This window comes from Schistocerca cancellata, chromosome 4, assembly GCF_023864275.1.
Source record: "Schistocerca cancellata isolate TAMUIC-IGC-003103 chromosome 4, iqSchCanc2.1, whole genome shotgun sequence".
NCBI classification, from domain to species: Eukaryota; Metazoa; Arthropoda; class Insecta; order Orthoptera; family Acrididae; genus Schistocerca; species Schistocerca cancellata.
The window spans coordinates 817521263-817545367 of record NC_064629.1 but is presented as its reverse complement, the minus strand read 5'-3'; the positions used below and the strand labels follow the sequence as shown (position 1 = coordinate 817545367).

General features: G+C 37.3%; 1 protein-coding gene across 1 annotated transcript in view; it reads right to left on the bottom strand.

Moving 5' to 3' along the window:
* Nucleotides 1–21711, bottom strand: part of LOC126184652 (uncharacterized) — a 47909-nt gene extending 26198 nt beyond the window's left edge. The window contains exons 1-4 of the mRNA XM_049927131.1: nt 21575–21711; nt 5901–6107; nt 4559–4783; nt 3624–3818 (exon numbers count right to left, since the gene is read on the bottom strand). Of these exons, the coding sequence (XP_049783088.1) occupies nt 3624–3818; nt 4559–4783; nt 5901–6107; nt 21575–21629 (682 nt within the window). The 5' untranslated portion in view covers nt 21630–21711. The remainder of the gene's footprint in view (nt 1–3623; nt 3819–4558; nt 4784–5900; nt 6108–21574) is intronic.
* Between the last annotated feature and the right edge of the window lie 2394 nt (nt 21712–24105).

The following is a 24105-nucleotide window of genomic DNA, read 5'->3' as shown; positions in this document are numbered from 1 at the left end:
GACTGGGACTACCTGTGCTCTTTTCCAATCTTTTGGAACCTTCCGTTCCTCTAGAGACTTGCGGTACACGGCTGTTAGAAAAGGGGCAAGTTCTTTCGCGTACTCTGTGTAGAATCGAATTGGTATCCCATCAGGTCCAGTGGACTTTCCTCTGTTGAGTGATTCCAGTTGCTTTTCTATTCCTTGGACACTTTTTTCGATGTCAGCCATTTTTTGTTTGTGCGAGGATTTAGAGAAGGAACTGTAGTGCGGTCTTCCTCTGTGAAACAGCTTTGGAAAAAGGTGTTTAGTATTTCAGCTTTACGCGTGTCATCCTCTGTTTCAATGCCTTCATCATCCCGGAGTGTCTGGATATGCTGTTTCGATCCACTTACTGATTTAACGTAAGACCAGAACTTCCTAGGATTTTCTGTCAAGTCGGTACATAGAATTTTACTTTCGAATTCACTGAACGCTTCACGCATAGCCCTCCTTACGCTAACTTTGACATCGTTTAGCTTCTGTTTGTCTGAGAGGTTTTGGCTGCGTTTAAACTTTGAGTGAAGCTCTCTTTGCTTTCGTAGTAGTTTCCTAACTTTGTTGTTGTACCAAGGTGGGTTTTTCCCGTCCCTCACAGTTTTACTCGGTACGTACCTGCCTAAAACGCATTTTACATTTGCCTTGAACGTTTTCCATAAACACTCAACATTGTCAGTGTCGGAACAGAAATTTTCGTTTTGATCTGTTAGGTAGTCTGAAACCTGCCTTCTATTACTCTTGCTAAACAGATAAACCTTCCTCCCTTTTTTTATATTCCTATTTACTTCCATATTCAGGGATGCTGCAACAGCCTTATGATCACTGATTCCCTGTTCTGCGCTTACAGAGTCAAAAAGTTCGGGTCTGTTTGTTATCAGTAGGTCCAAGATGTTATCTCTACGAGTCGGTTCTCTGTTTAATTGCTCGAGGTAATTTTTGGATAGAGCACTCAGTATAATGTCACTCGATGCCCTGTCCCTACTACCCGTCCTTAACATCTGAGTGTCCCAGTCTATATCTGGTAAATTGAAATCTCCACCTAAGACTATAACATGCTGAGAAAATTTATGTGAAATGTATTCCAAATTTTCTCTCAGTTGATCTGCCACTAATGCTGCTGAGTCGGGAGGTCGGTAAAAGGAGCCAATTATTAACCTAGCTCGGTTGTTGAGTGTAACCTCCACCCATAATAATTCACAGGAACTATCCACTTCTACTTCACTACAGGATAAACTACTACTAACAGCGACGAACACTCCACCACTGGTTGCATGCAATCTATCCTTTCTAAACACCGTCTGTACCTTTGTAAAAATTTCGGCAGAATTTATCTCTGGCTTCAGCCAGCTTTCTGTACCTATAACGATTTCAGCTTTGGTGCTTTCTATCAGCGCTTGAAGTTCCGGTACTTTACCAACGCAGCTTCGACAGTTTACAATTACAATACCGATTGCTGCTTGATCCCCGCATGTCCTGACTTTGCCCCGCTCCTGTTGAGGCTGTTGCCCTTTCTGTACTTGCCCAAGGCCATCTAACCTAAAAAACCGCCCAGCCCACGCCACACAACCCCTGCTACCCATGTAGCCACTTGTTGCGTGTAGTGGACTCCTGACCTATCCAGCGGAACCCAAAACCCCACCACTCTATGGCGCAAGTCGAGGAATCTGCAGCCCACACGGTCGCAGAACCGTCTCAGCCTCTGATTCAGACCCTCCACTCGGCTCTGTACCAAAGGTCCGCAGTCAGTCCTGTCGACGATGCTGCAGATGGTGAGCTCTGCTTTCATCCCGCTAGCGAGACTGGCAGTCTTCACCAAATCAGATAGCCGCCGGAAGCCAGAGAGGATTTCCTCCGATCCATAGCGACACACATCATTGGTGCCAACATGAGCGACCACCTGCAGATGGGTGCACCCTGTACCCTTCATGGCATCCGGAAGGACCCTTTCCATATCTGGAATGTGAAGGTAGATGGAAACTATCCCAAGAAAATGTACTAATAAAGTTACAAGAACCAGCTTCAAGTTATGACTCTAGAATTATATTAGAACCCAGTACATATCAATCCCATAGGAATCAAGAGAACAAGATTAGTTTAATTGTAGACTGAAGAGAGGCATTTAAACAACCATTCTTCCCATGCTCCATACATGAATGGAACAGGAAAAAGCCCTAATAGCTCATAAAATGGGACATACTCTCTACCATGCATTTCACAGTTGTTTGCATAGTATAGATGTAGATGTAGAACTTGGAATTTATTAAGCATGTTAAGCAAATGGGAAGCAGGAAGATGAGGAAAACTGTGTATTCTCCACTAGGGTGGTACTGCAAGTGTATCAGCGCAAACAAGATATGAAGTCACAGCTATCGTAAAACCCATATAAGATAAGTCTTGAAGATTCTGGATGAATGCTTGTCTCCCACATTTCCTGTCACAGCTTTATTATTTTATAAATAACTGTGTGCTCATATATTAGACTGTAATTTTAGTTATACTATTTGTGTCAGGGTACATGCAATGTTGGCCAGGATGTATTAGGATCACGTAGTAGGAGAGCACCTCATTGTGGGACAGATAGACTTCAGAATATGAGACACTAATTGGATGTATGGGTCAGTAGAGTAGTGGAAATTATTCCATCATAAATAGAAATCTGAAAACATTATTAATAATACAATAGGCAGAAGTATGTAGTGGTAGCACAGAAAATTTTAATATGTGGATAACTGGGTATTAGCAGTAAATAAAGTAAATTAATCAATAATGCAGGATAATCAGCAATAAATCATATACTACATTCCTTTCTTGGAGGGGCATCATTCAGAGTGTGGTACCTAGAAAGAATAATATGAAAGATCAGTTTGCACACAACTTTCTTTTGATAGTTTTGAAATGGAAACCTATTCATAATGTTTTGGATTATTCAGTGAAGGAATTTCAATGATTATGACCCAAATTTGAATCAGATGAAGGCAGTATAGAGCAGAATGCTTAATTTGCAAGGATTCGTTACTACTCAAATGAAGATACTGCTGTTTGGTGGCATGTTAGTACAATTAAATGTTTAAAGTTCTTCATCAGGTAAGTGAATGTCATCACTGAGGATTTTGAGAAATGGAATGTTCTGAGATGGAATGACAGATAAAGAGCTGACATCTCCCAAAAAACTAAAACACAAGTTCCCATGTATGCAGGATCATTATTCATAAACCAGTACCAAATAACAAGTTCACCATTTCTGTGACCCCAAGAAATTTATTTGTAAATGACATGTGGAGGACTTAGGGCCAACTCAGCCTTTCAACCAACAATGACATAGTTTATTATGTCTTTTTTTGGTTTCCTAGCTTTTATCCTCTCCTCATGAGGGAAATGTTTACAAATTCCATTTTCAGAGGTCTCTTTTTAGAATTCTCTCTATCAGCTTTGCAGGATGTTTCAGTTTCAGCTTTGCTGGAACTGAAATTGTTTAATGTCATGAGTATATCATAGCAATTTTTGAAAAAGTAAAATCACTAACAGTCAGTATTACAATTACACAAAGCAAAAAGTAGAGGAAATTTTCTACTTTGAGATATAGCTGTAATAATTGTCACGCTTACTTTTGCATATAGGTATTTTGTTCAAACCACCGGTGCCATTCCAGCCATCAGCAGTGCATGAGACTGTAGCACTTCCAGTAAGTTCATATCCATCTTTGCAAACAAGGCTACATTCATCTCCTATCTCACTGAAAGTCTCAGAACACAAAGGAGGATTCCAGGATTGACGATCACTGTCCTTCAGCTGAGCACAACCTAGGACATACAATAATTGATGAATCATCTGCAATGTTCACTGTTATAATTTTATGATAACACACCAAAATTTGAATTAGTAAGTACATCAATTTATGTGGAATATTTTCAATTTATTCTACCCAAATTAATCTCTAAACAAAGGTGCTTCTGAAATGAGTATGTATTCACATTAAATTTAATTTTAAGAACAACGTTTTCATTCTCAGACAAAGGGGGAGGGGACAAATAAGGGCAAAGCAGGTTGCAAATAGCTCATTTGCATTCATAAACCATCATTATATGCTGACAAATCTGACACATTTCTGTACAGACTGCACCAAATCTAATTATATTCAACAGAATGAGTGCTGACACAAGGCACATGGAATATTAAATTTTGTCTTAAAATGCTTAAACTTCATTGGCAGATGCAAATTACAGTTTCTTTATGCTTTCAACATTCATAAATATATGTAATTATTGCATAAACTGTCACATCTGATACACTGCAACTTACGATACCAAGCAAGAGTGTTATAAGGGAAGGGTATTATATTATATAAGAATTCCCATTTGCTGATCAGGGTTACTCAGTCAAAACATTAGTGCTGTTTAAAAACATTAATTACTTTGAACTTGCAATATTATATCAGCTCCTGCATTAATTTGCAATAGCAACTGCAGAAAGATAATAGTTCTTGAAGAGCCACAAACTTTCTTTAAATAACTTCTTAAATGGATGGTAGTGTGTAACTTACCATGTTCGCATACAAAATTCCTCCTCCGATCACAGTTGAGGTCTGATAAAACTGGACGAGTAATAAATAATCTGCTTATTGCTAAACATAAATTGGCTCGTCGGACATTGATAGACCATGGAGGATATCCATCACTTCCTATTTTACTTGGAATTTCTAATCCAGTGGGAATCCACATCCAATTCCCATCAACATATCGCCCACCTATCCAAATGTTCTGGTAAGCTGAAAAGATGCATAAAATGATTATATGTTGTTTTTAAATTAGTGAGAGGTAGAAAGCAATATTTTTTCATAGATTATATTGTTTCAAAAGTCCTAATATGGACAGCTTAATAAACAAAAACTTTTATGTCTTATCTTAAATTCCCGACTGCTTAGGGTGCTGTAGTAGCACATTTGTCTAATTAAACAAGCTGTTTGTTATATATAAATTTGCAGTTGAAGCTATTGTATAAGTCCTTTGATGTCAGAATAAAATAGTTGCAGAATAATACCTGTTCTGTGATCATATCATACTGATGAAGGTTCTAATTTACACAAAGAACCATCTGTGTATGTGTCTATCCTTCCAGTAATACGCAGTTTTAATCTTTAAGAGTACAATGTAGACTTCAAAAATTAGATTTAATTGATTGTATGAGCATTTCATTAGTTCAGTGTCATATACTGGTTTCAGTTGATCTGTTGGGCTTGTTGACTTTTAGCTTATCATTAATCTAATGCTGTTTGCTGTCATGTGATAGTGGATTACTGTGAATAAGTAATTAAATATCCCCACCAGTTGTGTAGTCTGATGAGTGATTAGATACTTTAAGAAAGAAGGCCTTTATGCCATCGCACTTCCTCATCACTAGTGTGAAATATGATATGTAATGTACTGCAGTGAATAAAGCAAAATGGACAATGGTGTGATTATTTTACAGAAGGTTTTTTTTATTCTTTCTCATGAATTACCTGTCCCTTACTCTCAAGTTGCATGTAGTTATAGTAGATATAAAAATTCATAAAACCTTTCTTGCATTAAGGACGTAAATCCAATCATACTTTCGTTGTATTCTGTAAACAGGCTGCAAGGTCTTGAGTTTGAACAGCTCTCAGATTGTCAGATTTTCTGGTATTTCAGTTTGCCAAAACAATGCAAAATCATGGGAATGCTACCTGACGGAATACTTGAGAGCAGTTTGAAGTCATCTTATGGTAGGACAGTCTAAAATCACAACGCTTGAAGATTATTGCCAGATTTTCATATTTAATATAATTTTCAAATAGATTATAGTTACATAAATCACTGTAATAACTCTTCATTAAGAATACTGTAATATCAGAAAATAATTCTTACGGTGAAAGAAACACAGTCCGCCAGCCATAGCTTCAGCAATGAATTCAGTTTCAGCCATGTCTTCCAAGACTGCAAGATATCCTCCTTCATCTGAGCAAATTTGTGCAGCTTCCTCCCATGTTACACGCTCACGATGGAATGTGTATTTGTGCCCTTGATAAATATATGTTTCTTGTTCAACTGCAATCAACCTTCTTTCATCAGGTGCTGAAAAAATGTATCAAAACATTAATAAGTCAGTGTGGAAATATGTTAGTAATATTTATAAAGAATTATCTCATCATTCTACAAATAATGTATAAACATTAACTAATACATGAGTTTGAAGTATTGTAGTTTCTCCTATTCGATATCATGAGCTGCTACATATTTGTGAAATGTTGCCCAGATTCGTTGCTGAAAAGTTTTCCTTGTCTTTCCTACTATTGCTCAAATCTTACAGAGGTGTTTTAATGTCATCTGCAATGTCACATTTACTTTATTTGAACATAATCATTGTTCTCATTTCAGAACAGTTTTTACCGCAGGTAAACTTATTCCATCTTTTGAATATGGCAACTGATGCTGATAATTGACCAAGCTGTATTGCATGCGGTATTAAATGTCTGACAGAAACACCACTATGTAGGTCATTTTTATTTTATTGTTCAAATTTTGACATCTTTATTCTGTAGACAGTGACAAAGCCATACAATTTAAATGTTTAGTCAGCTCTGAGAACTTTCACTCACTTGTACTTTACCTACTACAGTCAGGCAGCAGCAGCTGGCCGAGACACAAGCAGTACAAGGAAATAACTGATTTTGTGACATTTTGCAGATTCCTAACAAGGAACAAATTATATAATTTCATCTGTGAGCTTTGTTAGTTTAGTTTCTTGAATTTCTGCATGTTAATTTAATATTTAATAGACACAGTTCTCTCTTTTTCTTTGTGTTAGAGAGTAAACCAATTTTGTGACTATTACAAGTTCCTAATAAGGAGCAAATTATTTAGTCTCATCTGAGTGTTTTGGTAGTATAGGTTTTGAATCTCTGTGTGTTGATCTAATTTATTAGACACAGTTCATGCATTTTCATGGCTGTGTACAGTATAGTTCAGTAGTACATGTTGATAGCTCGTCTGTCTGTATAGTGTATTTTTCAATGGTTTTTAGTATGGACAGGGATTGCGATTGCTGTGTGTGGATGCGTGTCAAATTGGTGACGCTTTGGTGTCAGCTCCAGGCTGTGATGGCTTTGGTTATACAGCTTCAGGCTGCAGTAGATTGGAATCATTGTTGTGGACCGGCCATAGGGATCCAGTGAATGTGCAGGATGACTAATGAGTCCACTGATAGGTGTGAACTGGTGGCCAGCCCAGTTGCGGTTCGCACTGAAGTTAATCCATCACCTGTGGTCTAGTAGGAGGTCACCTCGGGGCATGGAAGGTGGTGAAAGACTTCTTATGGGTCGAATGTAAGGTCTCCCTGGTGAGTCCGACAAACAGGTGCCAGCTGACACTGTCCCTCAGACACATGCAGTCACTTTTCCTGTTTTCTCCTGCAAGATCCAGGCAATTACAGAGGGTGAGAATATTCATAGTTGGGAGCTCCAACATTAGGTACATTATGGGGGCCCTTAGGGACATAATGGCCAAGGAGAGGAAGAAAGCCAATGAACACTCTGTGTGCATACTGGGTGGAATCATTCCAAATGTTGAAGGGTCCTTCTGGTTGCCATGAAGGGCACATGGTGCAGCTAACTGCAGGTGGTGGCTCACATTGGTGCCAATGATGTGTGTCACTTTGGATCCGAAGAGATTCTCTGTGGTTTCAAGTGGGTTTCGGAAGTGGTCAAGGCTATCAGTCTTACTTGCAAGATGAAAGCAGAGCTCACCATCTGCACCATAGTTGACAGAACTGACTGCAGACCTCTGGTACAGAGCCATGTGCAAGATCTGAATCAGAGGCTCAGATGGTTCTGCAGATACCTCGACTTCTGCCATAGGATGTTGGTGTTTGACATTAAGCTAAATAGGTCAGGAGTCCATTACAAGCAGGAGCCGGCTGCATGGGTAGCAGGGGCTGTGTGGCATGGACAGTGAGGCTTTTTTTTTTTGTTTTTAGGTTGGAGGGTCTCAGGGAGACAAAAAGAGGGCTTCAGTCTCAAAGGATGCAGGAAAAACATATATCTAGGAACCATCAGCACAACAGTTGTAATTTGTCATAGCTGTGTTGGGAAAGTACCAGATCTCCAACGCCATTTTTGGCAACCAGAATATATAATAATTGGATCCTTTTTACCAACCTCCCAACTCAGATGATACAATAGCTGAAAGGTTCAAAGAAAATTTGAGTCTAATTTCAAACATGCACCTGAGTCATACAGTTATACGAGGTTTGGAACTTAAATAGTGGCAAGTATTTATTCACAATCGATTCAAAAGAGTTACATGTTTGCACCTGTGACTATCCTTAAAAGTAGTCACCAGCATTGTATAGAACCCATTACCAGTGATGTGGAAGGTGTAGTATACCATCAGCAGATCCTGTTCTGTTGATGGTGTGAATGGAGTTGTCTACTGCCTGTTGAATCTCTGGAACAGTTCTGAAGCAAATGCCATGAAGTGGTTCCTTCATCTTTGTAATCAAATCAAGGTTACAAGGACTTAAGTCTAGGGAGTATGGTGGATGGTACAGTACTTCCCAGTCCCATCGACCAAACAGAGCAGCCACAGCTTGCGCTGTATGCGCCTGTGCATTGTCGTGCAAAGTGATGGGTGTGTTGCACAGGAAGTGTCACCACTTCTTTCACAAAGCTGGTCACAGGTGATGCTCCAAAAACGAAAAGTAATACTGTGCACTGACAGTCTGCCATGGAGGAATGTACTGCATTAGTATAACACCATCACAGTCATACACGAGAATCAGAATAACTTTCACCATACTGGGGCTCTGATGCACTTTCAACTTTCACAGAAACCCTTAATGATGCCATCTGTTGGATTGGCATTTCAGTTTTGGCTCATACGATGTGGCCCATGTCTCATCCAGTGTTATGATATGGCATAAGAAAGCCTCTCCTTTGCGCCCATAGCACTCAAAATGTGTCTGAGTAGCACCATAACGCAGCCATTTCTGCATTTCCATCAAGTTATGTGGAACCCATCATGATGCAATTTTTCGCATGCCCAGGCATTGCTTCAGGATGCAAAGCACAGCTGTGTGTGCTTCATGGGTGAGCTCACAAATCGTATGGTGTCGATCACTGTCCACTAATGCGGCAACAGTATGCACTTCTTCTTCAGAGAAGCTAGGATGACCTGCCCAATGCATGTCTGCCACAGTTTGCTGACCTTTGTTGAAGGTTTTTACCCAATGTGCCACTGTTTTGTATGGCAATGCCAATTCACCGCACCCCTCTCGAAGACCTGTCATGCTTTACGACCTCTGGGACATTCAATCTTGATCCAAATCCATTGTTCCTGTTTCGAAAATATAGTGACACCGTTATGTTAGGCTGCTCGCTCAAAAGTGACTGTGTTTCCCTCAGTTTTGCGCATGCTGGTGACATGGGGCAGGCGAGACCATCTGCTCGGAGGTAAGATAAGTATGTCAACTATGTCTGCTATCAGCAGCAATAGTAGATTCCATTGCATAGTGTCTCCACAGCAGTGTTGCCACTATTTAAGTTCGAACCTACATAGTACTTACTTCAATTTACCCTTGATATGTTGGCGAAAACACATGTTTAAGTCTGGAGGTACACATAAAACATTATCTGAAACTATGCTAAAAGCATTCCCTGAAAATTATTTTGAGCAGTTAGTTCATGAATACACTCAAAATGTAAATGCTTATGAAAACACACTTGACCTCTTAGTAACAATTAATCCTGAGATCATAACAACCATCAAAATGGATACAGGGATTAGTGAACACAGGGTCATCGTAGTGAGATTGAATATTGTAACTCCCAAATACCCCAAAAATTAAGAAAACAATATACCTATTCAAAAAATCAGATAAAAATTCTCTTGACACATTCCTGAGAAACAATCTCCACTGCTTCCAAATTAGCAGTGTAAATGTTGACCATATGTGGCTTCAGTTCAGAGAAATAGTACCAACAGCAATTGAGACATTTATACAAAATAAATTAACAAACGATGGAGCTGATCCCCCTTGGTACACAAAAGGGTCAGAACACAGTTGCAGAAACAACAAAAAATGCATGCCAAATTTACATGAACACAAAATCCCCAAAATTGGTGATCTTTTACAGAAGCTTACAATTTAGCATGGACTTCAATGCGAGATGCTTGTAATAGTTCCCGAAACAAAACTTGTCTTTAAATCTGGCAGAAAATCTAAAGAGATTCTGGTTATCTGTAAAGTATGCCTGTGCTACTGCTAGTGATACTAACTAAACACAGCCTATCAAAACTCCTTCACAAGAGAAGACAAAGTAAATATTCTAAAATTTGAATTAAGAACAGCTGCCAACATGAGTAAGATAGAAGTAGATATTCTCAGAGTAGTGAAGCAACTTAAATCACTCAATAAATGCAAGTCTTGTGGTCTAGACTGTATACCAATTAGGTTCTTTTCAAAGCACTGCAATGCAATAACTCCATACTTAACAATCATACACAACCACTCGTTTGATGAAAGATCCATACCCAAAGACTGGAAAGTTGCACAAGTCACACCAATATTCAAGGAAGGCAGTGGTAGTAATCCACTGAATTACAGGCCCATATCATTAATGTTGATATGTAGCAGGATTTTGGAGTGTATATTGTTTTTGAACATAATGAATTACATCTAAGAGAATGGTCTACTGACACACTTCCTTGCAATCTATGCAGATTAAGAGGCAGTGGAGACAGGAATTCACAGTTATTGCCGTAACTCCATAAGATGAAATCACATAGACTTAAGTCAGGTAACCATGGGGATCACTAAAGAAAAGGAAAGTCATTATCAGACACACATCCAATCCAACACTGTGGCAGATCAGTTTTGAGGTAACCATGAACATCTGAAAGAAATGGTGGTGGGGCACAACCTTGTTGTAAAATGAAGAATCCACTGTCTTGCTGTAATTGCAGCACAAGACATTGCTGCAACATGTTCAGGTACATGAAACAAGTCACAGATTTCTCCACAAACAAATGTGGTCCATAACTTTTGGGGAGAATATGACACAAAAGACAGTAACTTCAGCTGAATCATGGACATGTTACTCAATCTTGGGTGGGTGTTCTGTGTCACAAACACATACAGTATGATGCTTCATCTCTCCAGACTCATGAAACATGCCTTCATCACTGAAAATCAACTTATGTGAAAAACTGTATTTCTCCAGTAGCAGCTTGAAGTCATTGCAAAAGTCAGAACAAAGCTCATTGTTCTGAGTAATCAGTGCACATAACAACTGGAGTTAGTGTGATTTTACACACAGATCTCTACGCAGAATGCAGCAACCAGTTTGCCTGCGATATCTGCTGTTCTCTGATCCTATATGTCATGTGTCACTGATTTATCCAGGCTCCTGATGAATGATTCTTACACACATTCCTCCTTCTCTGTTGATAGCACTGTCCAGCCTGCTTTCTTTGCTCCATATAAACAGCCAGTCTCATGTAATGTGTTATACAGTCCATAAATTGCTTTGTCTGTTGCAGCTTTTACCTGCTATTTATTACAAAATTATTGTGGAACCTTCACAGTTGACTCACATTTAATGAATTCAAGGACATAAAAGACACACATTACTCCATTATGGGCTGTGTTCTGACAAGCATGTTACCTAGCAGTGTGCACTGCACCTATGCCATGCACAGGTTACTTTGAAACTTAAAGAGAAACTCTATCCACTGATATGTGTCATTTTCCTGTTTTACTTGTAGTTTTTACATAGTTGTCTTATGAAACCCTGGAAGTACTTACAAATAATCCTGTATTTACCAACATTACACTTGTGGTTCAGCAAATTTCTTCAATCATCTATATATTCAAGGGCTATCCAGAAAGTCACAGACATTTTGAAATAAAAATGAACAATATGGAAAAATTAAATTTTATTAAATACATTTTAAAAATACACTCTTAAACCATTTTTCTAGATAATCACTAATCCAATTGAGGCACTTATCATACTGTGCCACAAGTTTTTCAATATGGTTTTCTGTAGAAATCTGCTGCCTACAACTGCAATCACTGGTAAATACCAGTGAGTAATTCAGTGTCAATAACAAAGCACTGTCTAACAAGTCATGTCTTCATTACTGTTGCCTGCGATATCTGCTTTCCTCTGGTCCTATATGTCATGTGTCACTGATTTCTGCAGGCTTTTGATGAATGATTCTTACACACACTCCCCCTTCTCTGTTGATAGCACTGTCCAGCCTGCTTTCCTTGCTCCATATAAACAGCCAGTCTCATGTAGTGTATTGTACAGTCACTTGGCACCAAATTGGGGCTATATGGTGGATAATCAAACACTACACATCGAAAACCCCATAAGAGCTCTTTGGTACAATTGGCTGTGTGTGGACGTGCATTGTCGTGAAAAAACAAAACTTTTACACTAAGTTTTCCCTGAAGCTTGTTTTGTGTCACCACTCTTAACTTCATCAGTTGTTGACAATACCTCTCTGAAATTTTTGGCAACAAAAACCTATTCACAGAATGCACCTCACAAGTGGAGGGATTTTCTGCTGTAGTGCACATTTTGACACATCGCAGAAAACAAAGAAGCAGAGACACAGACCACACTCTACCACCACTGGATGCATACTGAGTGTAGGAACATTATGGCATCATGATGGTGGCTGTAACCTTGCCCACTACCATGATAGACCAAATTGTCTATTACTTTACAGATAGTGCTCACAGAAAACAATTCCATATTTGATAGTAAGATGGCAGTAAGTACTGAGAGAGACATGACAACTGAGTTAGCCGATTTCCTTGAATGGCATTGAGACATTAATGGGATTAAATGTGATGTAGGGACTCAGCCAAATTGGAAGCAGCACAGACTCAGACATTCTGGTAGAAGTGCTTCTTAAATGGTCATTCCCATGTAGTTCACAGACAGTGATAAAAATTTATAGTCACATGTTTGGCATCTAGAAGGTTTAGCCAAGGATGACCATCAGCTATATTAAATTTTAATGATAATTATTTATAAAGAGGATTTCAACAATATATCTTTTTCTCTTGGTGCAGCCAGTGCTATGGTTACACCATTGAATACTATATAGTATGTATGTCAGGTAACCAGCCAGGTGTGAACTGATCACTGAATATCACAAATGGGAATATTTGCAGTAGGCTTGCCACTCATGTCTGAAAAGAGCGGTCAAAGACTGAAATGCCATATTTTGATTCAAAGAACAATTGCGGCAATCCCAATAAGACAATCATATCTAGTTTTGATAGTAAAGATCTGCTCCAGTTTGCAAAAGATGCATTTTAATTTGACTAGAAGTTACAACCTACAACCATGAAAAGTATTGAGCTTCTACATCTGATTCGTATGTCCTTCAGTGAAAGCACACCTCTGTTTTTGTATCTATACAGAACAGTGACTACTTACATCTACAGAGATGAAATACTCGATGCTTTTGTATATCATCCTTGGCTTCTCATGCTGTCCACTAACCATATTTACAGCATGCCTATGGGAACTTGTACAAAAATACATCATATTTGAATAATGATATCAAACAAGTAGTCCTACACTTTTTAGTATTATTATTGTGAGGTTAACTAAGTTTTATGGAAAGAATTTGACACTGTTCCCCACTGTTGGCTGTTAACAAAGGTACACACACACACAGTATATGTTCTCCAGATAGGTGAGTGACTCAAAAATGTCTTAAGTAATAGAACCCAGTATGTTGTCATCAATGGTGAGTACTCATTAGCGACCAAGGTATCATCAGAGGTGCTCCAGGTTAAGTGTGATAGAACAGCTATTATTTACTGTATACAGGGTGTCCCATTTATCTTGACCATCCTAAATCAGTGTTTGTCCAGATGCAAATTACAAAATGTTTGAAGCAAATGTTCTTTAACCATCAGGGGGACACCAATCAGCATGATTGACTTCGTTGTAGCTTTGTTTTTTTACAAAGATATGAACAGTGCTATGACTTTTTTAAATGACACCCTGTATTTATTATTCAGTAATTCATTTCCTCTTCTAAAGACCAATTCAAAAATGTATCACAGTGTACCATTCACTGAAACACAACATTATCAAAGAGTGCTTACAAAGTACCATCACCTTAGCTCGTTATTCCCCATCAGCCCATTACAGCTATTACCAATAGCTCACACATGTGAGACAGCTACTGGTACAGTTTTGCAACAGACTGTTGACAGTCACCAACATACCTTGCATTTCTTTTCATGTAAGCTGACAAAGGTGCCGCAGTTGTGGTCAAACTATGACCATGAACTTTGGCCCTGTGTGAAGCAGTGAAACATTTTAGAGAGGATATCAAGGATGTCCCCTTACAGTTATTACCAGACATCACCCTTTAGTTCACACAATATGTAATCTGATTGTGAACACTATGCTGTGTTGCTTCAGATGCTTGGACTATACTGGACAGTTCACCACTGACATTTATAAGGAGAATGGGATGGGCAATGTGACTGCAGATTACCTGTCATGCATCAACACGCCATTAGAGCATCGTGATTTCAGAGAACTGACCAAAGAGCAGGAACATCATTAACAGTTAATAGAAATCTTAGAAAACACCAACACCAGACTGAAGTTGAGGCACATTAATATCCTAGAACTAACTTACTTCTGTGGTGTGATTGCTTTGTTTATTACAATATCTGGATCATGAATAATGAAACTATTGTGGAAATAGAGGTTGGTGATAATTAATAATTTCTGCTTGAAAGGAACCAATGTAAGTCAAATGAGTTCTTAAAAAAAAATATTTTTATTCGATTTTAGGTGAATTACATGAAAGACAGTAGCTACATTAGTACATAATATAATCACTTCACCAATGGATTTTTTAGTAAGTCTATAAAATGTATCATTCAACCTATTTCTTTTGAAGTTGTAGCTTAATATTCTGTGCATTATATCACTTGCTCTTAAGTGCCTTCAAGTTGTGTACCATTACATGTCCAAAAAAAATTACAGAGTAAGTGTTACTGTTCTTAAATATAAAACGTAAATTTAAAAATAAGAGTATAGAATACTTGTAATGGATGATTGAATCAGCTGCTGGTGGAACTATAAACTGTCAAAAATGAGACCTGATATATTATTTTTGGTAAAATTAATAAACATATTTTTACTTTTTATGGGCTCAAAATATTACTATCATCTCAATCAAAAGACCTGGGCTAGTGTTTATGTTCCAGGCTTTTGATTCAATGGGAAACGTAACAATACAACTTCAAATAAGCAACAGAAGTGAATAGATCGCAGAATCATGTAAATGATTACATCTTCTATTTCCCTGATCTCTATTTAGTCTACAAAGAATTAGTTTTTATGGGAAAATCATTCTAACTGTTGCAATGTAGCGTTCAGTCATATTCTTTTAACCATCTGGTAATCCATCCATGTCTGCAAAATCTGTTATAGGCAACATTATTAACAATTTAGATGACAATATTAGAATCTTGTATCTATTTAAAATGTGCTTTATCAGTGCTTGGTCTCTAACATAAGCGCTTAGTCATCTTCAAGCATTATACATGCTATTAATTTCATCATAGATTGAATAATGCAAACAAAATGCTGTTGAAAGGTAATAATGAAAACATATAAATTCATAGACAGCAACTGTAAAAACATGAGGACTTCATCTGTATGAATTTCTCAGTTGTATGAAATCCCTTCTTTTGCATCAATGTGGTGTGATATACATGAGAGCCTTAAGAACAAAATGTGAATACAGTGTATTCAAAACTACATTTCACTGTTTTGTGTTTGTCATGCCATTATAAATAATGAGAAAACTATCATCACTCTTAATTCTTTGCAAAGGGGTTTTAAGGCACTTGCAACACATTTAACAGCCTTCTTCTGCTACATAAAAATCTTTTACAAGTCTAAAGAACTACCCCAAAACATCATAAAATGTGATTTTTATGTACAAAAAAGCACAATAGGAGCTAAGAAACATATTTTCACTCACACACACAAGCTATTTATTTGATAAGTATATGACTATTGATAATTAAGTACATGTAAAATTTGTGTTATAATTCCTTGTTAATTTAGAGGTCAGTGTATGAATATACAACCAGCATCTTAATTATGTAAGGTAAAACGTTATATTTACATTTTAACATGATTTAAAGCTAACTGATAATGTTTAAGCCAAATACTGGATGTTTTAAGAGTTGAATGGTAACTTCATTCTGCTTCAAATGAAATTCTTCCAAGATGTTTCTCTCATTTGTTGTAACTGAAAGTCTTGTTATGTCACTGTTTGGAGCAAATTTAATTTGTGACATAAACATAACATTTTCAACCTTATTTATTGGTTTCCTGATAACCCTTCAGTCTTGCTTACAGGATTCCAAGCTTTTCTAAAAATCCACATCAATGTTTGATGCCAGAATACATCAATAGTAGAAAATACCTCTGTGCTATGCGTGCTCATATATTGTTGTCATCTGTTCACCTGTGAGTAATTTTAATTGTCAGATAATAAACTTTGTTTCACTTTTTAATATTTTCCCATACTCAGTGTTTGGCAGGTTGTAGATTGTTCATCCCAGTGATTGATTATTCAGATAGGAGATTATTCATTTCATTCAGTAATTATTTTAATGTTCAGTTCATGCAGCAAAATAATATTTCAGAGTTATCAGTACTGACTTATTTTTTAAATCGGTCTTCCTGTTCCTCTCTTATTGATCAGCAAATATGATCAGTAACTTTGTCTTTCTCTCTTTTGTGCCTGCCTGCATTTTACACCATTATTGTTACCATACAGTGTTTATAAATAATGCCAATTAATACTTTTTGTCATTCATATAGAAATAACTTCAACGCCAATTACCATTTCCTCTAGTTATTGGTCTGTTGTGATGAAAGGGAGTTACTATTAGTGATGAGACAAAAAAAGATAGCTCAGAATTTCAGAACTATGCTAGAAACTGTGAAATGTTTTAAGACAAGCTCTCATTAGACAATTGAATAAGTGAAGATGATGACTCATATATAGTGGAGACACTGATTAGCAGATAGGCACATAAACACACTAGGTCAATTTATGTAACTGTGTTCTTCTTCACACACACACAGCTACATTGTCAGTCACTATAGTCAAGTAACAGTTCTTGCACAATGTAGCTGTCTCTCTCTCTCTCTCTGACAGAGAATGTGTGTGTGTGTGTGTGTGTGTGTGTGTGTGTGTGTGTGTGTGTGTGTGTATACTGATATGAGTTACCTTGTTCCAGCCATTTTTTATTTGCCTATGTAGGCCGACTTCTCAACGCTATTACGAAGTGGATAGTTGTTATCGTTTATTATTTAACTGACTGTGTTCCATCCAGAATGTTCCAATGTTGTAGAAGCTTTAATTAGCTACATGACACATTGCTAACTGATACACAGGTAGTATTCTTAAGAGTATGAAAACCAAATGTGAACAAGTAATGGGTTAATTGCACTTAAAGAGATGTAGATGATCATTTTGTAGCAGTCACAATGAAATATTAGCAGCACTGTTGGGGTATTTCCAGAACTGCATGTTGTGTTAAATCATTTTTATGGTCCAGGGCCCATGTTGTGTCACTTTGTCCTTTCAAAAACAGCAATTATATGCCTTCCTCAAATAAAATATGCACAATTTTATGAATTTGTAATTCTGCATCAGTCTTAAAGCCACTGGAGTTATAATAGCTTAGATGGCATTTTTCTATTAACTCTCATGGTTTAGAAAATTTCTGGATTAACTGTCAGTTATGATGAAGTTCCATTGCTTGTATGAAAGGCCAAACTAATTGAATAAACTTGGAAAACTGTTATTTTTGTGGTGGTTAAATATTTCCTTTAGGATTTTTCCCAGCAGGAAAAAAATATGATGTTACTGCCACAGTACACAAATTATTAGAGATGGCTGTGTTACTGTAGTTCCACACAATACAACCACTGATGCAGTCAACTGAAGTGGTGCCACAGAATCAGAGAGGGTAACATGTGCAACAAATCCATAACATGACCATAACACTTTTATGGGATATGAAAATGCCAATTTTTTGGAGGAGATCTAGAGGATCCTTCTTAGCCACTCACGATTCTAAACCCAGTGTCTAATTCAGGTTCATTGGAGATACTGTCATTATCTGGATCCAGATCCAAGACAATTAATTTCCACTTCTCCACCACTTCAACATCATTTTTATCCATTTCACCTGGTCCTCTTGAGCCCAGCATGTTACCTTCCCGGACCTATATTTCCATCTCTCTCATAGCACCATAAACTTCTGTCCTCATCCAGCTCACCAATCATTGACAGTACCTACACTTCTATAGCTTCTATCACTTACACACAACACCAAAATCTTTCATATAGTTACCATTATTAGCAAGTCTGTGTCATTTGCCAGCAATGGTTGGATAGACTGCATCAAGTGTCAGATTATCTATCGTCATCACCCCTACAGTGACAAGCAATTCCTTGTTCGGTATACAGTAGGGCTTATTAAGGTATTTGCCAAACTTGCCCCTAATTCTCCAACCATCTCAGTAACCTCCAGAAAAAGACTACACTATGTCTTTTCTCCTTATCACACTAAACTGGAAAAATTTCAATGTGACTTCTGCAAAGCCTTATATATGGGCACAACCAGCAAAAAACTGCCTAAACAATGAATGGTCACTGCGAAACTGTGGTCAAAGCCCAAAATGACTACCCAGTAGCAAAATGTTCTGCTGAGTGCAAGATGGTTAACTTCAATGGCTACTTCACCAAACCAACCTATCCCCCACCCCAAATACCAGATTCTCTGAATTATATAGATCGGAACTGGCCTGCCAACACATTTTTGATCCTACAATCCCCCTGGCCTAAATCTTCATTAGCCCCAGCCCCACATACACGTCCATCTCCGTCCCCATGCCTGCAACTTCCTCCATTACTCTATACTTACATTATATTTTACTCTGTGGTCTCACACTTCCTCTGATTTATCCCCCCCCCTCCCCCCTTATTCCTACTTCCCACCCCCTCATCCACTTCAAGTGCCAGTACCAGTTTTCCATAGTGTGTCATGGAGGGGGTTCACCTGTGTAGCTCTCATGCTATCCCCTTCCTGCCTCTTCCTCTCAGCCGTGTCTTCATTCCCTTTCCACTCCCATCTCCAGTCCTCCTCTTTGCTAATCTCACTTATTTAATCCAACAAAACTCCTCACTCCAGGGGGAACCAAGTAATCAGAGTTATATACTTCACAGTTCCTGCTTCTGACAAAGCATAACATGGGCACTAATTATCTCACTATAGAGTACTCTAAAACTAACTAACTAAGCCTACCATGTAAGCCCTTTACCTTCTAACAGACTTTCTGCAGTATATATTCCCAGTCTCTACAGAAACTGAAAGTATGCCAAGTGTTACAAAAATTCTTATTCACTATTCAATGATATGGGGTAATCTCTCTGGATGGACAATTATCAGTGCGCCCACTTCAGCTTAATTGACTATCCATTTACACACTTTGGACTCCATTAAATTACTGAATATTAATCTTCAGTTATGGACTGTAATGGTGCAAGATACAATTTCGAACATTTTAAACAATTTTAATGACATGTAAATCTACTTTTTCAATATTCTTGCCCTAGTGGTAACACCAGTTCCCGTCATATCACTGAAGTTAAGTGCTGTCGGGCTTGGCTAGCACTTGGTTGGGTCACTGTCTGAGTCTGCTCAGCACTGTTGGCAAGTGGGGTGCACACAGCCCTAGTGAGGTCAACTGAGGAGCTATTTCAGTGCGAAGTAGTGGCTCCGGTCATGTAAACTGACAACAGCCAGGAGAGACTGGTGTGCTGACCACATGTCCCTCCATATGCATATCGCATGATACTTATAGGCTGAGGACAATATGGCAGCTGGTCCGTACTATTGGGCCTTCAGAGGCCAGTTTGGATGGACTTTAGTTTACAGTAAATCTACTTTATTATTAGTTCACAATTTTTCAACATGGATTTGCAACACAAACTTTAGTTGTCTATTTATGGAAACTGTGAGATCACTGAAGAAACTCTGTAAACCTATGAAATGAAAATTGTACTCTTAGGGCCATTCTATATTTTTATGAGTTTAGTCATCAAAGGATTCTGATATCACAATAGAAGATGTTTTTGTATTTTGAAGCCGAGATTTTGTAAAATGGCTGGTATTTCCTAAAGGGAATGCAATTTTGGCACAAAAAAGAATGAAGTATCTGGTGTACTGAGTTCAACTGTTTAAACTGAAACTGACATTCTTCTGTGGTAGAAACAGCATTGTGTTTATTATTCCTCTGATAAAATCACTGAAACTTGAGTAATGGGAAACTTTTAAAAAATGCAATTTAATAAATAGCTACACATTTTATATGCAACATTGTTCATTTAAGAAATCATAAATGTTTTATAATATGTCTCATATGTAAATACAAGCTATCAGGAACCATGCATTAACTATTTATGTTGTAGATGAAATGATTAAATTATTTGAAATACCACCATGATTGAGGTCAGGCAATTATATGTAAAATTGGTGCTCAATTTATCAATAATGAACTTGAATGCTAATAATAGAAAAGGAACCAATATAGGATCAGTGACAATTTTTCCTTTCAAATAATTGTGTGCAAGTATTCTGAATGAAATCAGAATCCATGTTTCATGTCCTTTCAGTGAGAGAAAATGCACAATAGTAATTTGTCTAGCATATGATTGTGTTTTAATTGGCAGCCATGTTTATTATTTCCATGAATAATACCTTTCATATTTCTCATTAATAACATTATAATCATTGTGCTACAGATATTACCACTATCAGTGTTGTATGGTTGCACCTTATAAACAATGTACCAAAACTGATGAAAATAGCTTCAGTAATATCATGACAGAAAGTCTCTAACGAATTCACAGAGAGCAGGACAATGAAAAGTATGTGTGTTGCCACTCAGATTCAGCAACTGGGTGTGAAACACGAGTTCATTAAAAAAACGAAGCAAGATCATCATACCCATGTTTCAGCATGTTTCCTAATAAAATATTATATAAGTTGCTGGAATGAATCATTCTTTTTCACAGAATCATACTGAACCTATTATTGGGACTTTCTTTAGCAGTAGCATACTACAAATTCTAGATTGTCTGACAAGACCTACAAAACCTCACAAACATGTGGAAGTTTACTAATACATATAACCCACACAAAATGACATATGGCAATAATTTCGTAACTACCATTGTTACAGTCATGAGCTAACTTCTATAAATGAATTAGCTTCTGTTAATGGAATATTAAACCGAAACATATCAGCATACATTTAATTTATCTTGCATGAAGTTGTGTGTTATGTATCTGTGAGAAAGTTCTTTAAGAATTATGGAACATTTTTATGAGACTAATAAGTTGCATGAAAAATAGTTCAAAATAAATAAGAATGTATGGTGATTGCAGTACTCACTGGCTAAAACACCTACAATAGTGACAGCAAATAGAAGAATTTTGTTCAGCTCCATGTCAGCAAAGATAACTGATCAAGAGCAGAATTGAAAATCTGTTTATATACACTGGTGTACCAAATCTGAAGTAATAAAAGCATTAAAGATTTTTGGATAAACAAGACTAAGCAATGATATCAAGTTATATTTCTTTAGGATTAAGCTATGAACATTTATTGCTCTGAGACAATTGATAAAATTCAGAGATAAGGCCAAATTCTGGTTGTGTGACAAGATATACACATGACAAGACAAATCCCTTTCTGACGAAGGTCTTAGGATTCTTAGAACATTGATAACTGATTCTTAAAAGTGATTAAGAGTTATTAAAAAAGCAGAAGGAAAGACAGCATATTTCCTGTTTTGTTTACAGTACTCAAAATTCATTTATAATTCAATTTTTCACTGAAGAATATAGCACTGGATTTTTTACCATATTTTGTGTGTGTATCTAGGGCTATACTACTTAATCATGAAACATATTGCTGACTCAAGAATCCACAAAATGCTGATAAGAAATGAAGGAAGAAAATGAAAACAGAGATCTATAAATGCTGATAAGAAATGAAGGAAGAAAATGAAAACAGAGATCTATAAATGCTGATAAGAAATGAAGGAAGAAAATGAAAACAGAGATCTATAACCTCCTGTACAAGTAAAGTGGTTATCACTATAACTTGCAAGGTTTCAAAGGTCAGAGGAAGGTAATGGCATACAACCTCCAATAGGCTAATGCCTAAAAAAGCACTGAGATGTTCAAACCAACCTTGAGACTGATGACAGCTTTACCTACTTTTGATATACACAAGTTGCACAATACTAATATAGCTTATTAGTAACCCTACTTGGTAATAGAAGTGATATTTTTTTAAATTTACTATTCATATTTGATGAGAAAGATGGAAAAAATTTCAGAGAAACTGTCTTCTGGAATCACTTCAGTTGATGCAACATGCATTAGTGGATGTATGAAGTTGAACAACAGCATCCTTGAACAGTTGACATTCAGTGTAGAATAATGACTGGAACATCTGTTGATTTTTATTTCTATGCAGGCATTTTGTATTGACAAACATGTCTAAACTTTCTGGAGGAACACTTACTATTAACACTTAAAGATGTCAAGTTATATGGTTCCAGTGTGATGGCTGGCCAGCATGTTCCACACAAAAAACACAGGAGGCATTAGCCCACAGCTACAATATTTGCTGGATAGAAAGTGGTAGTACAATAAATTAGCCTGCTAGACCACCACATCAAACATCTCAAGATTTCTTTCCCTGGGACTTCTTAAAGGAAAAATGCATGAAGAAATGCCATATGACTTTTACATATATGACTGAAGGTATTACAAATGCATTTGCAGGTATTGATGAGGAAGTAATGTTGTATCCCTGGAATCCTTGACAAGTAGGCATTTGATATTAGTTGGGTTACCTTTCTTAAGGTGCATAAAATATTTTGCAAGCCAGTTTCATGTTGACCACTTTGTACAACACATTTATGGTGTGTATGGATACAACAGCTGCAGATGTGGAGTTCAGTATGTAGAATGTCAAAAGGGCAACCTGCACACACAGTGTTTTTTTCACACTTTTGTCTGGATCATGGTGTGCTGCAAGTATATAATGAAATTTTTTGTGATGTTGCATAAAACAATATAAAATGTTTATTTATAATACAAAGCAGGCTCATAAAGCAAATTAGTTCTATTAAGAAACTGTTTTGTCCATGGCCCTAGTGTAAACAATTTCCAAGTTAATTCTTAATCATATAACATGAACATGCAGTTAAAAACAGACATTATTATTTAAGAAAGTGTTTTCCCCTCTGTTTTGCAGGTGACAGCACCATCTAGTGAAAAGACTATAGTGTCATCCTCTAGGCCCTTATCATTCTTGCAAATCTGATCTTAATGCACTGCCTGACAAAAAAGGTCAAGCACCAAGACAGGAGAAGAAAATGAAATGCAGCTTCGCAATTTGATAGGATATATGATGTTATTTCAGTGAGTTCAGTATCGAGTCAAATTTATAAAGAACTTGGCAGGATGAGTCCATTTATCAGTATGACATTGCACTCTCTCTGGCCTGTACGTATGCACTGATTCGGTTGGGAAGGGGTCTTCGATATTCTGATTACTGGCTCACAGTGTAGGTGACATTCGAGCTGGTCCCACATGTGTTCTGTTAGGGACTTATATGGGGATCTTTCTGCCTATGGGATTACATCAGTTTCACAAAGACAGTTCATAGAGACATGTAACAAGATAAAAATTATCCTGATGAAAAATAGTGTCATGATATTTTACATGAAAGGCAACACATGAGTTTGCTGGATGACTGTGATGTACCATTGTGCCACAAGAGTCCACTAAATAACTACCAGCTGTATTCATACCTGATGGCTCCCCACACCATAAAACTATGAGAAAAATGTTGGAAGAATAGAATTTCTACCCAGATCACCACCATAGTCAGTGATGATGGTCATC